The sequence below is a fragment of the Aythya fuligula genome, chromosome 6 (genome assembly GCF_009819795.1).
Source record: "Aythya fuligula isolate bAytFul2 chromosome 6, bAytFul2.pri, whole genome shotgun sequence".
Taxonomy (NCBI): domain Eukaryota; kingdom Metazoa; phylum Chordata; class Aves; order Anseriformes; family Anatidae; genus Aythya; species Aythya fuligula.
The window spans coordinates 39,104,673-39,123,026 of NC_045564.1; the positions used below are offsets into that span (position 1 = coordinate 39,104,673).

The 18,354-nt window shown below is 37.0% G+C and overlaps 1 protein-coding gene across 2 annotated transcripts in view; it reads left to right on the plus strand.

Annotated features, from left to right (window-relative positions):
* The window catches only part of PKP4 (plakophilin 4), an 88,435-nt gene that overhangs the window by 31,758 nt on the left and 38,323 nt on the right, over positions 1-18,354 (plus strand). For both annotated transcript variants that reach the window (XM_032190638.1, XM_032190639.1), the window contains exons 3-4: positions 2,643-2,755; positions 15,053-15,087. In XM_032190638.1, the coding sequence (XP_032046529.1) occupies positions 2,643-2,755; positions 15,053-15,087 (148 nt within the window). The remainder of the gene's footprint in view (positions 1-2,642; positions 2,756-15,052; positions 15,088-18,354) is intronic.

The window sequence follows — 18,354 nt, forward strand, 5'->3', positions numbered from 1 at the left end:
CTATTTCAAAATGAAAATGCTTTGTGCCATGAGGAGAAATCGTATGCTGGCATTTAGGGAAAGCTAGATGCCTATCTGTTTTTAGGGTTCTTTTGGTTATCCGAGCCCAAAACAATCAGAAACCATTTTAAAATTATAAAATTTTACCCTAATAGATGATCGATCTTAAAATTTTGCTTGATACAGGAGCCTGAAATTGGGCTTGACCACTGCTGTCCAGTTAGACCTTGTCTGCTTTCAGCATGGGGTGTGCTGCATTTCAGGGCTGCTGTTTCTTGGCCATGCTGAAATCCATCTTTGTGTTTTCAAGTGTAACATTCTTAATATATATATATATTTATATATATGTGTGTGTGTGTGTGTGTATTTATATATAATGGATGTTCAGACTTCCAAGTATTACTTTGCTGATACTTGATTGGGGGGGCAGCGCATGTGCATGAAGCGCAAGTGCATGAAGATGTACAGACCCACAGAATATACTGTTCTAGTAAAATTTTCTTAGTGGAGCAATAGCAGAAAAATGCAGTCTTGTAACATGGATGGGTTATGAAGTTGATCAGAGGGCTGGAGCACCGCTCCTGTGAGAAAAGGCTGAGAGAGGTGGGGCTGTTCAGCCTGGAGAAGAGAAGGCTCCAGGGTGACCTTACTGTGGCTTTTCAGTACTTAAAGGGGACTTAAAAAAAAAAAAAAAAAAAAAAAAAAAAAAAAAAAGTGGAGAATGACTCTGCTCAATCAGATAATGACAGGACAAGGGGGAATGGTTTTAAACTAAAAGAGGGGAGATTTAGATTGGAGGTTAGGAGGAAATTCTTCGCTCAGAGGGTGGTGAGACACGGGCACAGGTTGCCCGGAGAGGCTGTGGATGCCCCATCCCTGGAGGTGTTCAAGGCCAGGCTGGATGGTGCAGGGTGGTGTCCTGCCCATGGCAGGAGTTGGAACTAGGTGATCTTGAAGGTACTATCCAACCTGATCCTGTTCTATGCCTCTGTCCCATGGCAGTGGTGGGTAAGTTCATCATGTTGGAGGGAAAAAGCCTTGATGGACAACATTTAGAGTATCTGGAAGTATTCAGTTTGGTTATTGAGCAGCGAGAAGTATTTGGAAGTTTCTACAATCACTTGAGCCTTATGGGAGGGGCAGTAACTTCTGTGACACATCTTTAACTGGCCAGTTTGTTGTATAGTGCTCAAATCACACCTTCAGAAGAAGCTTTTTATTTTTGTTCTATTATTATTATTTAATTACGGAGCAGTTTCAGGAGCATGGCAGCTGCTGTTTGCCATAGTCTTTATTTGGCTTCCTGATGAAATCAGTGCTAATTAGCCTCCTATTTGGAGGCAATCTCATTGCAGGATTCAAGAGAAGAAACTTTATCCCTGTTTCTGCAAGGTGAATCTTGGTTTTAGAGTAGTGTTTAAGCACAGTTACTCGGACCTCTCCCCCTGGCTGGAGCTGAGAGGTGCAGAGAGGTTCTTGCAGACTGCTGGGAGCCACAGGTGCATTGCTGAGCTGCGCTTGCTCTTGCTGAACAGCTACACGAGCTGCAAGAATTAGAGATTTCTTTCAGGAGCCGTTAAGGAAAATAACTTATTTAAGCCCTGTTCCATGTAACTGAAGGTATGAAATAATTGTTTGCATTAACTACAGGCTGTGAGTGAAAGTGACTTCTGTGATATGGCAACTAATGTGTAATACAATGACATCAGATACATTTGGGGTGGGGGAATGCTCGTTAGTCATTTACTTTTTGAAATTAAAGGAATGCTTGTGTTGTATTTGACTTCCTTCAAAATTGATCTAATTATTAAATAGTGATGTGCATCTATTTTAAATAATATTGAACAGTTTATTTAACATGACGGGAATGGAGAATAACAAATTGAAAAATAATATGGTTGCTCTGATAGAATACTTATCTCTCATTAACAAAACCTAACCGTGGAGTAAAACTTCACAAATATCCCCTGATGACAGTACAGGTTTCAAAGTATTATATTCATTAAAAAAAGGTATTTCTAGATTTTCATAATACACAAAGGATTTTTTTATAGCTCCATGTATTTTCCATGTCTTCCTGGGAGTATTATGTTCCAAAAGCTGTTCCAGATTTTATAAAGGCTGAGGTTTGATACTTATGACTGCAAAATATAACAAAAGCTTAAATATGAAATGGTGAAATAACACATCTGTCTGCAGCCAGTTTCAAATAACAATTTCTGTGGTTTTGAATATAGAAGTCAGAACATAGTATAGCTTAGGATTTGAAGTTTTGCAATTGGAAAGGGTAGACTGCAATATTTTATAGTACACCTCTGTTATAAATGAAATTGAGGACCGACTTTGTAGGCACTAATTTTGTTAGATAGTGACAACATAAGAAGATACCAAAAATTTTAATTGTGGGAGGAATAAAATCCAAAAATGCTTAAATACATTTTTCTTTTTGTAACAGGTGATTAAATTTGCGTGAACCACTGATTTAAAGAACCATTAAATTCCCCCTTTCATCTAATAATTTATTCCACTAAGGAGAAGTCAAAACAAGAAACATGATTGTGATGAAACTGACTTTTTTCAGATTTAATCCACACCAATTTTTTAACATCAAGAATGCTTTTCTTTTTATTTTGAAATTTCAGGAGCTCCAATTTCAAAGACTTACCAGAGAACTGGAAGTGGAAAGGCAAATTGTGGCTAATCAGCTAGAAAGATGTAGGCTTGGAGCAGAATCACCAAGTATCGCCAGCACAAGGTACAAGTCCTGATGACTTTACTTTCATATGTCCCATGAGTTAAAGGGCTCCTTATGTCCTGTATACATATATTTCCACTGATAGTTGTTCACCTTCCATTAATATCCTAAGTACAAAAAAATGTAGATTTGCTATAAAGAGTTGTGAGACAGTTTTAAAAGACCTCTTTAATCATCGATTACGTTCTCAGTCTAGGGTGTATAAAGCTTTAATTGTACTTTATGTTATAGTTTGCTTTTAAGATTCAGCCAAAGAGAAATGCAGTAGACTTATAAATATTTGCATCAAACTAACAGTGCTAGTTAAATGCAGTAATCCTTACAATTTCATTTTTCCTGAATTAGCTGCCTAGTTTCATCCAGCTCTTCTAAATATACTTCCTCATTACATTTGTTTTCAGGGAATATCTTGCTGTAATTTTACTGTTAGCATATTTTAAGCAGTGTGAAACATGCCTGATATATTTAATGTATAATGATGATAACTGTAGCAAAGCATTTCATTAAAAGCATTTCATTAAAATTTCATTAATATTTTTATAGTAAGTATGATTTTTTTTTTTCAATTCCTTAGCAAACTTTTAAACTCTTAAATGTATTTGGGTGTTTATTCATTTGAAATACGTTAAGTGATTGGTAGCTCTTGATTCTGAAAGCGCTGATAACAGTGCGTTCTCTTACGAAACACTTATACCTGCATCTCAGGTTACAGCACATTTCGTGTTGCCACGTATAGAGAGAATGTGCTCTGAGCATTATACATCTTTTTTCCTTGATTACTGTTGTTGTGATATTTCAGCAGTAAATTTAGGTGTCATTTTGAAGTATTTCCTTCTGAGGTCATGATGCACATTTCTGCAAATTAAATAGAAAGTTGATCCCACAAAACCTTAAGAAATGGGACGTGATTATTTGCAATAAATAAATAATTTTTTAAAATCCTGTGTAGCAGCTAACACAGTTGTTTCAATACATCTTATTACTTGGCTTAAGATGTCATTTGACAATGTTGTTCCTAGCATGAGAACTTCTGTTTGAGAAACTTTGAAATATTCAGAAATATTCCTTGGACAAGATGACTGTTTTATACCCTTCCTGCTTGCCCATCCTTCCTCCAGATCCAAACATTTCTGCAGTTACAGTTCAGATCTCGGTTTTGAAAGCTTAAAAAGAAACCAATAAGTTCTTATGGAAGAATAAGTAGAAAGCCTCTATTATTATAATTTATGCCTACAGATACCTCTCATTCAGTCTTGAATCTCCTAATATCCGATTTCAGAGAATTTGCCTGAGCAGTATACAAGGAAAAATGTTTTCTGAATTTGCTGTATGGGGAAGTAGAGAACAAAGAGCACTAGAAATAAATAGCTTATCCCACAAATAAAATTGTGTAGTTTTTGAAGTAATGTACAATTACCAGCGTCTACACAATGAGTTAGATACTATGCATTTATCATTTACCAAGATGAAAAACATAATTTATAGCTTCTCAGAGTCATTTGTTCTTTTATTTGCTCTTTATGGCTAAGCAATGTTTGTATGAAAAAGGTGGTGAAAGTGTAGGGGGAGAAAACATTAGCATCTAAATTGGTTTGTTATATATTTTGGTATGAGAACATCTGTGACTCTAGGTAAACTCTCGAAGCACTTGTTTTCAGGGCCATAAAAATTGTTTCATTTTTCTGTAGTTATTAATACACTTTCAAATAAAAATTAATTATAATCTTAATTTTTTACAGACACCCTTATCTTCTCACCACTGTTCTACTCTCTCTAATTTTTTCTTATCCCAGCTGAATCTAGTCTCATAAATATAAGAATGCTACACTATTTTTTTTTTTAAACTGAGGGACACTGGATTACAACTTGCCTTACTCAAAACTTTGAGATGTGTGTGTCTTTGGTTAATATTTTGGTTTATTCTTTAATGTGGCTGTGCTTTTTAAGAGATGTGTGAGAAGATGAAAGAAAAATTCCGAATTGGAATCAGATGCTTCCATTTCTGCATAGCTTCCAGTGGAGTTAGGGTTGTTGAAAGAATCAAAGTAAAACAGTAGCTTAGAGGAGTGTCATGGCAGACACAAATGCAACTGCAACACTTACACCTGTATTAAATATATATACGTGTGTGTATATATATATATATACACGTATATATATATATATATATATACAGCACTTTATATATATATATAAAACTGTGTTTCACGAAACTGGGTGATGTAAATGTCTTGCTAAGGCTGACAAGGTATTAAAAAAAATGAAGAGGGCGTCTGAGGCATAGAGAAGCTTGAAAACTGAATGCTTTGGGGATGGTGAACAGCCTGCTCAAAGACACACAGGAAAGTTAAGCATCTTGGCGGCAAGATAATGTTTCTCCCAGACAGATACAAGAATTTTCTAATACAGCATTATTTGGGAGGGGGGCAGGGCAAAAGTGCAGTATAAGATGCATACCCTTCTTTATTTTTACCCTTTGTTCAGGCTTTCTGCCCCGAGCAAATCAACAATGCTTTGTTTCAAAGATAATGCTTTAATCTCCTTTAATGTGGTTAAAACGTTTGGGAGCATTTGATGTCGGAAGTCCAGCTGAAGGCTTTTTTGACTTCAGTGATGTGGCAATGCCTCTAACTTACCACTTCTAAACTGGTTTCTGGCAAAGCAGCACTGGCCTGGAGGTATTGCTGCTTGCCAAACAGACGCTGACCCCAAGTCACAGGTACATCCGTGGCAGTATGTGTCCATCTGGGTTGTTGCAGCTTGGGCTTTTAGCTGTTCTGTGCTTCAGTCACATCATCCCTTGAGCCAACTCATCACCCAGTTGCACAAGTGCCAGCTCAAGAGAAGTCTCCTAACAGCTGGTGAGAGAATAGAGAAATGCAACATCAGTGGCGTAAACCAAGTTAAATCTCTGCAGCTAGTACCTGTGGCCTCTCATGTGGTCTTTGTGGCTCTGAGCCTAGATGCTCACACAAGATGGAGCACACTCCATGCAGATGTAGGCATGGTCTGCAACTGTGCACCTGGAGGAATCTGTCTGGAGGTAGGCACCGATGGTGAGACTGCAGCCTACTGAGCTCACCTGAGAAGGACTCGTGTTGCTGAGGAATCGTTCATTCTGTTACTGCTAGTCCATAAGAAATGTGTTTGTTGCTTTGTACACATGAACAAAGCAAAACAAACTGATGGTACTTGCAGTTTATATTTGTTAGGCTGTTGCAAGACTGTGTTACAACTATATTCTAAATGCAAGCAACACATAGGGGTAGTAGTCGGCTGTTTTGCTCTCCAAAGGAGTATGAAAGTTGACAACAGCAGCAGATCCTCATGTACGAAGGATCTGTAATGTGGGTGGAGAAGGAAGCACTAGTTCAACTGCCCTGAATTCTAAAATGCTTTTATTTTTGTGTACGTGTAGGTTATTGCCTGTTAAAATGCTTTCTTCTCATAATTATATTTATAAACGGGTATTGTCCTCAAGCTTTTCTAAGATATTTCATGCCATCCCATTGCTGTGAGTATTAAATATTTTTCATGCGTTACACACTACAAGATTGGAGATGGCAGCCTGGGAAAAACAATGCAAGTTTCAGTTTTATCTTTTTACCTCTTGTGTTGTGTTTTAACATGCACAAGTTTCTATGAGGAAGCCACCAGGCTGTTCAGCCTCCCATACAAGCCCAGATACAGACAGCATTGCAGCTCCCTTTCCATCTGCAGTGTTACTCAGTCGGATTCAGTTCTGGGCTGCCAGGTGTGTTGGAGTGCATGCTGATGCAGGTAGATAACAGTACGTGTCAGGGGTCAGCAGTCAGACTTGCTTTATAAAAACGCATTGCTTAACCTCTCAGGTGGGAGTTGGCCAAATGACTCGCACACAGTCGATTCATCTTACTCTTTTCATGAGTTGCTGTGTGCAGCTCTTGAAAATTGAAGGTTTTGGGGAACCAAAAGGTTCATATTTATTAATTTAATTGTAAAATACTACACTCGTAATAGCACAAAAAAAGTGACATTAGAGGCACACTAGACATGATCATTTAAAGAATACGGGTCCTTTTGGCAGTATGGTAAACAGTCAAAAATTAACATTTCAAGTACTGAATATACTGAATTGATCAAATTTGAGTTGTAATGTGCCTACCTGAAGTCTTTTGAGTTTTGTAAAACAAAATTTATGTTTTAGCTACTACGGTGGTTTATTTTCTTTGCTTTATGTACTGGAAAAAAGGGGTTAAAATACTATGTGCTCTTTCTGCAGTACTATAAAATATTCCAAAGTGATTCTGTAACATATTGCACTCTCTAATTGAGCACTGATCGTTTTCTTTGAGATGAACATGTATTGCATTTCATGCTCATGTTCTTTTTTTTTCTACAAGTGGCAAAATGCTTGTAACAATTGTAAATAGGGCAAGTGGTTTTGCTTGAAAGTCAGCGCATCATCGTTTTGTGCTGGGTAACTTTTGTTCCACTTGAGGAGCAGTAATGGGCGAGACACTTCCAAATGGTGCACCGCCCCCGTGCTCCGGGCGTTCCAGGGCATGCAGCAGCAAGTTTGTCCCCACAGCGCTGACCTCTGCTCACTCATTATTCTTACAGAAACTACTTTGTTGATATTCATGTTCAGTTGTTCATATGACACATCCTGTTTCAGACTTTCCAAAAGGTGTATTTGAAATTGCTTGCATACATGATGTCACCAAACTTTAATGGCACGTTTTAAGCACCATGAAGTTTACCTTTATAATGAGTATGTGCTTTGAGGGGGCATGGGGACGGGGGTGTTAGGTAGGAATTTTAGTTATTTGTTTATATACGCTAATTTTACACTTACTGGAATTTGAAAATAAATCATTTGAAGACCTATATTTAATTTAAAAGAAATAAAAGATATACTTTAATTTTCTTTGTTGCAGAGCTTCAGTGCAAAATAATCATAGAATCATAGGAATCACAGAATGGCTCGGGTTGGAAGGGACCTCATAGATCATCTGGTTCCAACCCCCTGCCATAGGTGGGACACCTCCCACTAGGTCAGGTTGCTCAGGGCCTCATCTGGTCTTGAACACCTCCAGGGATGGGGCATCCACAATCTGTGCCAGTGCCTCACCACCCTCCGAGTGAAGAATTTCCTCCTAACCTTTAATCTAAATCTCCCTTCTCTTAGTTTAATACCATTCCCCCCCATCCTGGCATTATCTGATTGAGCAGAGTCGCTTTCCATCTTTTATAAGTCCCCTTTAACCCTGAAAAGCTGCAGTGAGGTCACCCCAGAGCCTTCTCTTCTCCAGGCTGAACAGCCCCAGCTCTCTCAACCTTTTTTCATAAGAGAGGTTGGTCCAGCACCTTGGTCAGGATTACACATATCCAATACTATTTATCTGGGTAATGAATAATTTCAAATTATGATGTCCTAGTTGATCATTGTAAAGCTGTTGGAAGAAAAGTTGAGGCACATTGTAGTAATGTTGCATTTATGATAACACTTTAGAAAAGATGATGATTAATTACATCAGTAGTATTTAGCTAGGAACTACTTACGTTAGATAAAACAACCAGATATCAGATCCCTTCATGGTTGCTGATGTGAAACGTTTTGGAGGGAGTAACTGTCTCTGTTGCAGAATGAAGGAATGTCCTTTTATCAGAAGTTGGTCCGTGTCATGATTGTTTTAGACCTCATGTTCTTATTCAGTGTATTATAAATCCTCTTTTATCTACTTGTAAGGTTTCTATTCTCTTTATTACAAATAATTGCATATAAAGGTATGGTTTTTATTTTAATATTCTTCAGACTGTAACGATATTTTGTGATTCTGATTTCAGAATGTAAGAATGGATTGTGTTGGTCTTGTTTGTTCTCCTGTAGGTTTAAAAAAAATAAATAAATAATAATCTCATCGAATGTCTCTTCCTCTGTCAGTATCATTTGATTATACTCTGAAATGTCCTTACTTTAAAATTGTCTCAGGAAATGAACTCATTTTTCTTATCTTCCATTTCAGCTATTTCCCTTGTAGAAAGAATAACAAGACCAGAACCATTAGTTGGTGTAACAACATTAACAATTTTTTCTATATTTTTCATGTTTTCTTCAAAACCTACATTCTAGTTGCTTTTTTATTGTACCCACATCCACTGATGTCTCCTGCTTGTATGTTTTCTTACTTGCTACACAAGATTTTAGGTTTTCAGGTCTTATGGCTGTCCTGAGAATGTAAATATAACAAAAACCACGTTCATAGGCACTTTCATTAGTGGTTAAGTTGGACATAAAACCTCTGTCGTATATGAGCTGGTCCAAATATTCCCATCTTTGCCTGTATCCATTACATTTCTTGTCATAATGCTTCCCATTCAGTCATCCAGGTGTTTAATAAACTAATCTCATTTCCAGATTTCAGTAGTCTATGCAAAGGTTCTTAAACACTGCTGCTAGAAGTAGTCCCAGAATTCCTCTACAAATGTTTTTTGACATTAAAAATAAGTGTTTTTTTTTTTTTAATTTTGTTTTGTTTGTTTTGGTATGAGCAATTTTCTAATCCTATAGGTGTGGGGTTTTTTTTGTAGTTGTTTTTTTGAGTTTATCATGGCTAGTCAGTTATCTTAAATGAGTTTGTCATAGGCTTTGCAAGAAATTTTTGAACATGTAAGTAAATAGATAGAAAAGAACGAAAAGCAGCAAGCCTGTTCTGTTTTTAGCCAAACAGCTGACGTAGATTAAAGATGTAGGCTTGTCTTTTCCAAAAGTTGTCTTGGCTTGCGGCTGTCATGGAAGCTCGAGTGTTTTTAATCGATTTCAAGTAGCTAATTGAAAACTCAAATATTTAATATGTTCAATATTGCCTTCTGCACCTTCTAAAGGTAGCACTAGAAAAGTAATCGTTTACAATGAGGGACTGATGTGTTGTACTGGTAACAACTGAAACACCTCTTTAAATTCCTTGAGAATCCTTTCCTCTAGGAGTCTATATTTAGTTTTAGCACTACATTTTTAATAGTTTGTCCCTAGTGAGGAACCACTTGGAGTGGTTTAGAGATTTTTCCATCAACCTCTGAGGATGATTGTTTTTAAGTATTCACTTGGATCTTCTGTGGTGTTCTCTATTTCCTTTATATGTATGCATTTAGCTCATTGTGAATGAATATGATTCTCTATGGTTTTTTATCTGATAACCAAAGCAAATAAGGAACTCGTTCTCTTTTTTTCTCATGGCGCTTTGCGTAGATACTGTTTACCCAAGCAAACAACAAAAAAGTAGAAAGAGATAACTGAGATTTATGTATTGAAAGTTTTTAAAATTTATTTTACATTCTTTTGCTTTTTACTCAACTCGTAAATAATGTTGCATTATACTTAGGAGCAGAGGTAACAGCAGCCTACATCTTCTTACTTTCACTCTTGTGCAAATTCTTCTGTGCCAAGTATCAGCACGCAATATCCAAGTATTCCATGCCCAGGACTTTTGTAAGTCTTCACATTCTCTAGCTATTTTTTCTGAAGTGTAGAGTCTTCCGCAGCATTTCTAGGTCATCAAAAGCTATTAAAATTTTAGACAATGCAATATATTAGGTATTTTATGAGTTGTAGTTTACCAAATGTCTTCAGGAAGCATTATAGAGTTCCCTACTCTAACATCTAGGACCTGAAGAGTCACTATATGACCAATCAACCCATCATTTAGTAAGTCTTTTTAAGATGCTTAGCTTAGTGAGTGGGAGAGCTCAAAGCAAGTAACGAGATACAGAAGGCATCACTTCAGGCCTGTAATGCTGAATACCATGTCTTTCCTTTGGCACTTCAGCAGTGACACTCAGGCAGCATCAGCTGCTTGTTTAAAAGTGCAGAGTATGCTATCACTTGTCTTGAATCCACAGAAATTTAAGAAGGCTGATTTTTGCATTTCTACACTGAAAATAAACGAAAATTGTGAACTTTCTTGTTACGCCTCTGGTGTTCATATTTTGGTTTGTTTTCTGTGTATGCAGACTGTAAGCATTTCTGAAGATCTGTCAAAGCTTTTGAATGCCAGTAGAACTGGGGAATTTTGCTTTTTATGCATTTTGATTGCTGGTTTTCAAATATTAAAAAAGAAATGCAGTTTATTGGTGAGGTGCTCTGCTGATAAATTGAAGAGTGAGCTACATATGTGAATGTTTACATTTTTATCCAGTAATTGACTGAGCTTTGAATTAGGATTGTTAGTTTTCCTGTGAGCAGTCAGCTCCCACAGACCGAGACACAGTAAGTGACCGTCTGCCAGCTGAGTCGAGCAGCTTGCGCACACTGCCCCGAGCTCTGCTGGGCAGTGGTGATGAGCCAGGAGGACGTGTTATCCACTCAGCCGCTGAAAACTTCTTACAGCTGAAGCTCTGGAAGGGCGGTGCGTGTCGTAGTAGTTACTGCGGTGTGTTGTTCACCTAAAGCAGTACCTGAAGGACGGTCAAACGTGTGAGACCTCTGCATTTTGAATGAGTGGTGCCCAGCGCAGGCAGTGCCCCGCTGCAGGGTGGCTGTGCCCCGCTGTTCCCCTGCAGTGCCGGCCGGTCTGTGTCGCTCCTCTGCATCGGGATTCAGCCTGCAACAGCATCCTGTGATAGGTGGCCAAATTTGGGTGTAGCCCCCAAGGGGCAGCTTCCCAAATCCTACCCAGAGCTGTAGTGCTCGCCTTTATCAGCGGAAGACCTGTCCCAGCAAGTCACAGGACCACTTGCTCCTCTTGCACTTTGGTAGGTGCCTATAGTACTCTGAGTGGTGACTGCAGAGTGGGTGCGGGAGTTCAGCTGAAAAGCTGAGGACTGGAAATTAGCTTGAAAAATTATCTTTAGTTATAATATTTATGAAAACTTATGCTAACCTGTGTCATCAAAAATATGGAATCACATTGTACTGATTTTGGTGGTTGCTAGTTACTAGTAATGTGTGTTACAGCCTATGGATTTTAATATATGCCCCTCTTTTTATTTTTCAAATCTGCCTCTGCCAAGAATTTCCAGTTATCTACATCTTTAAGCCTTCATACTGCTTATAACTGTGAATGAATTCTTGATGTAGATACTTAAAATTGAAGATAAAAAATAGGTAAAACAAAACATTCTGTCTTAACAGATGCTTAAATTTGGACTGGTATCTCTGGCTAAGCAACAAGCACACAACCCTGTGAATAAACCATTCCCTCCCCTCCCCCTTTAATAGTATAATACTTAACAAAAATTAGAAATCTACAACTTTCTTAAATTTTTGTGTTTAAATTAAAATTAAATTAAAAAAAATAAATAAATTAAATTCGTACCGTTTTCATCCCAGGGATGGGTACTGTAAGAGATTTGGCTGAACCAGCCAGTTCTGCCTTTGAAGTGTGGCCAGGTTGTTAAACTGCCATAGCTGTTTGAGATGAATGTTCATCACCTTTTCTAACTTTGAAATCCAAAGCTGAAAAGTGTTTATCTGACAGCTATTGCTTGAAGAATGTAAAATGGAGCTAGTGATACTTTGTATGTTTTGTCTCACAATGACTTCATATGAAACCTTTTCCCTTTATGGATTTTTTTTTTCCAGACTAGCAGCTAGTTCAATTTTGTGTCTACAACATAATAAGCTTTGAAATAAAACTGTAAGGTGTCAAAGAAATGATCTGAAATTAAGAAAGGGGTTTAAAAGAAATGCACGTACTTAGGAAATAGCAGTAAGAACAACACCAAGAAAGCAAAGGATCCTCAAAATGAATCGTGGAATCACAGACTGGTTTGGGTTGGAAGGAATCATCTTAACTATTGTGTGGGGACATCTTCCACTAGACCAGGTTGCCCAAGGCTGCATCCTACGGGGATTGGGCATCCATAATTCTCTGAACAGCCTCACTTACGCTCAGAGTAAAACATTTCTTCCTAATGTCTAACCTAAATCTACCCTCTTCTAGTTTAAAACCATCATCTCTTGTCCTATTGCTACATGCCTTGATAAAGGGTTTCTCCCCAGCTTTCCTCTAGGCCCCATTTAGGTACTGGAAGGTCTATAAGGCTGGCTGCTATAAGGTTTCCCTGGAACCCTTTCTTCTCCAGGCTGAACAACCCAAGCTCTCTCAGCCTCTCCTCTCAGGAGAGGTGCTCCACCCCACTTAGCTTTGTGGCCCTCCCCTGGACCCGCTCTAACATGTCCTTCTTGTGCTGGGGGCTCCAGAGCTGAATGCAGCACTGAAAGTGGGGTCACACGAGGGTGGAGCAGAGGGTGACAATCACCTCCCTTGCCTGCCACACTCCTTTCGATGCAGCCCAGGATATGGTTGGCTTTCTGGGCTGCAAGCACACATTGCTGCCATGTGTAGAGCTTCTCATCACCAACACCCCCAAGTCCTTCTGAGTGTTGCTCTCAATCCATTCTCTGCCCAGCCTGGATTTGTGCTTGGGACTGCACCAGCCCAGTGCAGGACCTTGCCCTTGGCCTTGTTGAACCTCATGAGGTTTGCACAGGCCCATCTCTCAAGCCTGTCCAGGTCCCTGTGGATGGCATCCCTTCCCTCCACTCAATCTCTCTGTCCCTGTCACCAATAAAGATGCTAAGTAATACTGGCATCAGTGCTGACCCCTAAGGAACACCAGGGGTTGGAATATATTGATTTCAGGAAAATCTGTATGCCTCTTCTGTCTTCAGTAATATATGTCACTGTTATCTGAACTTAAGATATCCATACCTCTCTACTCTTCCTTGAAGGTAGAGAAGCCTTGCAGAGAGGTCCTGACTCTATGGTGGATGCTCTTTAAGTCTTTCTAGGTCTCTCTTGTACTGGGGTCCCAGAACTGGCCACAGTACTCCAGGTGCAGCCTCAGCACTGCTGAGCAGAGTAAAGAGATGCTGTGAGATGAGCCAGGAGAACCTCCATGTGGAGTTCTTCACCTGTAACTTTACACACCAAGTTTCAGCCTAGTAAACTATCCTGCTTTATGTGCTTTGTAAAGAGAGAACAAGCGTAGCATCCCAAAACACTCTAAAATTGGCCATTCGCTCTCACGGTCTATGATGTATAGTAAAAATTTTGATACTGCCTAGCTGGCTATCAGATGCTTGAAGCTTGAATTTGAATTCTTAATTTCTTTGGATTTTAGTTTAGTTTGTGCTAGTATGCATGTTTAATGCTCCTATACGCAACTCTATTGTCTCTCAAAAAAGTTCCTTGATGATTATTTCATGTTTACTATTTTACAAAATATCTGGTAGCGGTGATTTTGCTGTGCTAAAATATTTTTTATAATTGGTAGCTGTGGTAGAAAGATAAAATAAATAATACTAATTCAGTAATATATGCATCTTATCCAACATCACAGTTGCATGCTGATACATAGACAAAATCTGATGGAGTTGCCCGTATTTTCTTCTGAATAGATTTTTGTTTGGAAAATACTAGCTTATAATCATTGCAAAATGATTTAATACTCCGAGTTTGATAATTGATATATAGAGCAAGGAGATAGTGGAAAAATGTAATAATATATGGATGAATTTTCTATCTGCAGAGTAGTGCATTAGTACTGTATCAACATGTGAAAGAATGTCTTGTAGCAGAAACAAAATGGTTAAGATAGTTTTGTGTAAAATAACAATTTGAAAAAGACAATCTTGTAAAATAGTTGTTTCTTAAGGCATCTGTTTAACCTTGATAATGGAAATACCTGTTTGTGCTTAGCGGTCGACACGTTTTGATATGTCAGATGTCTTCACTTCTTACCATATACAAGGGATCAAAATTCCCTCTGGAAAACTGGGAAGTGACACAGTAGTAATATCTGCAGGTTCCATTTCTGTTCATTTATTCAAATTGCATTTTCGGAGATTCAAAATGCTCTAGAATTGTAATTCCCAAACTTTTTTGCTAGACCCTACCATGAGCCGTGAATGCTCCTGTTTTTGAAGTTGTTTGCTTACTGCTAATCATATGCACATGACTGTGAAATTCTACTTTATACTATCTTATTTATATCATCACACCTTAAATAAGAAGTGCATATCATAAGACATGCTCTTACCTGTCCTGTTGCAGAGAGGTCACGCTCATTGATAATTTACGATACAGTGAGTTAGAGGGAATTTCCCATGATAAATAGAAAATAAAAATCAATAGCCAAAGGTTGAATTGTCAGGTATAAAGAGCTACAGAGTATTATTTACAGGGTCTATTGAAACTTTGCTGGTTTTTGTACAATTTTATATGTTTTGGTTTTAAAAATATGTAAAAATAAAGAAGAAATTCAAACTAGATACGTGGTTCTTTTTTGTGATAACTTTTTTTCTTTCTGCAGCTCTACTGAGAAGTCATTTCCTTGGAGATCACCAGGTATTATCTTTTATGTGTACATTTTGCTTTAAACCTGCAAATCTGTATTTTCTTGGTATTTATTGCATGTTTTGATGTGAACTGAACATTAGCAGCAGCACTATGTACCTTTTTCAAATATCTTTTCTAAAGTAATATTAATATACTTCCTCATGTGCAGACTTATGTGTTCCTTTGTTACTGTAAAAGGTTATTTTGGCTTAAATACAGATAGTTGCAGGTACTTTCCTTACATCTTTTTGTGCCTTTTGAATTTTTGTGTGATTTTGTGAACAACAAAAGCCTTGTATATTTACAGTTAATTAAAATTAATTTTGAGTCTTCCTCTTGGTAGGTGAGGATCATGGAAAAAATACTGTTCATCTTCAGCTTGAAGACTTTTTTCCTTTTTACAGTTATTACGTAACTGAGAGATCCTCCAAGAAAAAACACTCTCAAAAAAAAGCTTTGCTTCTCTTTTTATATCTCAGGATATCCTGAACTTACTTTCCAAAATGAGAAAAATTAGTCTCATAGTACTTCTACATTTACTCTTGAGTATATTAGGTGAAAGTGGATAGGACTGTATCTTTCAAGTGACATTCAACTCTATAAGCCAGAAGGATCAGTTAGAACAATCCAATGAGATCTTGCCAGATCAGAGCATTTAACCAGTGAGGTTGCTTGCATCAGTTAAAATATTTCATGATTGAAGAGTCAATCTCTGAACAGTTGGTAGTCCTTCAGAGTGATGAAATGTATATGCAGAAGTCCTCACCACACAGCAGAACTAGAAATAGGACTTCAACTCCCTCAACTACTTTTGTGCTCGATTGTGGTTTTTTTTACTTCAATCGTATACCCTTGAAAGAATACCATGTTAATCAAAATGAGTTGAATGTAATAAAAATGCAGTTAGAATTTTAGGTAGCTTGTTAAAAGTTTATCAACTAAGTTCTGCACAGTGTTAAATATCTTTATGTAAGTATGTATGCAGTTTTAAGAACTATCCAATATTTTGCCTTACAAAGAATAACACATCATAATGATCTGTGTGTTCACTGAAATGTATTTATAACTATGATAATTATGACTACTTTAGATAAATCCATCTCTCACATTATCTTCTTTCCTTTACCCCATATGTTTTTTGGTTTTATTTAGAGATTAAGCTTTTAAACCCCATGTAATTGTATTTGCATGGTTTCAGTTGCTGTAACATTATCATCTCTGTTGATGTGAGGCACTTGTATTAGCTTTTTTTCCTTTCTTTTAAGTCTAATGTTCTCAACAACCTATTTTCCATGGTATTTAGATTTTGCTAATCATGGTGGTGTTTTTTGGGGTATTCTTCTGAACTATTTTTAAACAGAAATTGAGCTCGTTTTTTCATGTAATTGAGAAATTACTATTTCTTTATTAATTTTTTTCATTCTGAATTTTTTTTTGTGTCCTTTTTCTTATATTATTTCCCTTGGTTCTCTAATGTTCCAGTGGCAGTTCACAACTGGTAAAGGTATCTTCTAACAGATCGCAGTCTATGTTACTGATTTTGCTAAGCCAATTACATTCCATTTCTTTATTTCCTCCACAGTTTTTCCTGAAGCTTATTCTTAATCTAATGTTTTTTCTCCTTGGCTTTCTATTAATTTGTCTTTTTCTTTCTTTCATCTATCCAGTTCTCATTTTTGTCTTATCCTTTATCTCCTCCTATTTCTATGTTTCTTTTCCTTAAAAATCTCCTGCTCACACCCCTGCTATGAAGTCACTTAACATTTGGCGCAATGGCAATACTTAAGAGAGAAAAGGTCCAGGAAGTCTAGGAATGCACTTACTTTAGAACAGGATTCATAGTCAAACTATCATAAGTTACAAATATATTTATATCAAATTTCAGTTTAAATAGTGTGTGCATTAATCCTAATTGAGATGTATATTACATCTGTGTGTATTTAAAGTAAGGCTTTCCTAGAGTAATTGCTCAGAAGTGTACATGTTAGTATTTTTTTGATTATAATTTAAAGTGATACACATTTCACTTAATGTTCACCTTTACGTTGTGACTATAGGATGATGGTAGGTTTTACTTACATTTCTTTAACAAAGCTCAAAAGTGAATATGTGACTAGATGATGCTTTACCAACTGTGATCTTAAAAATACTGAAGTTAAAGATGAACGAAAACACTTTTTTAAAATCACCAGGGTATTTTCCTGACTTGGAGACAGCAGTTGTCAAAAGACGTCAGCAGGTGTTGTGATGTGACCTTAGCTTGAAAGTGCATCAACAGAAGTATACAGAATTTTTAACAGAAAAATAACATGATGTTGTTTCGCAGGTGCTTATAAATAGAATATTAGATCAGTAGCCATTTATAAAAAGGCTATTATTTTATTCGGGGCATTCTCCTCATGATTTATAGTAGCAGAGAGAGAGAAAAACAAGTCATTTTATTGTGCTTTCTTGCTTTTGTTAGAAAGTCTAAACAATCTTTATTTTTTTAGCACTGTGAAAGCATTTGCTTGGTGGCAAATGTGTGATGGAAGTGAGATTTCAGTTTAGATCTCTGTCTTAGAAACATCTGTGTGGCATCGAACAATTGAACTTTGTTCTTCCTATGTGTTTGTCCCCACATTGGTTATTTGTCAGTTTGAAATTGATTTTATATTATGTAACAGCCAGTAAGCAAAATAACAGAGCCTTGTGTTACTTAAATGAAAAAGACTGAAGATTAAAATATTGAAGTTGAAGATAATTATAAAGTAGTTTAAATTACTACCAGTCCCTGCAAGTCTTTTAGTCTAAAGAACATGTCATAATACCCACTGATGTCCATCATGATCTGTTACCAAGTTAATGTAGCAAGAGCTGTGAAGAGTTATTTCAGTGTTGGTTCTCCATATCATTTCTAGGGACACTTTTGATGAAATTAATGTATGTAATAACACTTATTAAGTCGTAATTAAATTTGGTCATAATACTCCTATTGCAGTTAATTGATTTAGTGTCAAATTAAACTAGATGGTTTTGACCTAAGAATGTGCTAGTCCCAATTAAGCATGCTGGCTGCCTGTATTTGTAAGATGCATTGATTTTATTTTATTTTTTAAATCTGATATTTGAACAGTGTTCAAGCATTCATTATAATACCAACTAACAAGTAACATTTTTAGTATGGGAGTTCAATTACTGCACAAATATTGAGACACCAGCATTTTGTGTACGGCTATTATTACCAGCTATTGGTAAAATTCAGAGTATTTCTTTTTTGGCTTCTTAGGTAAGAAT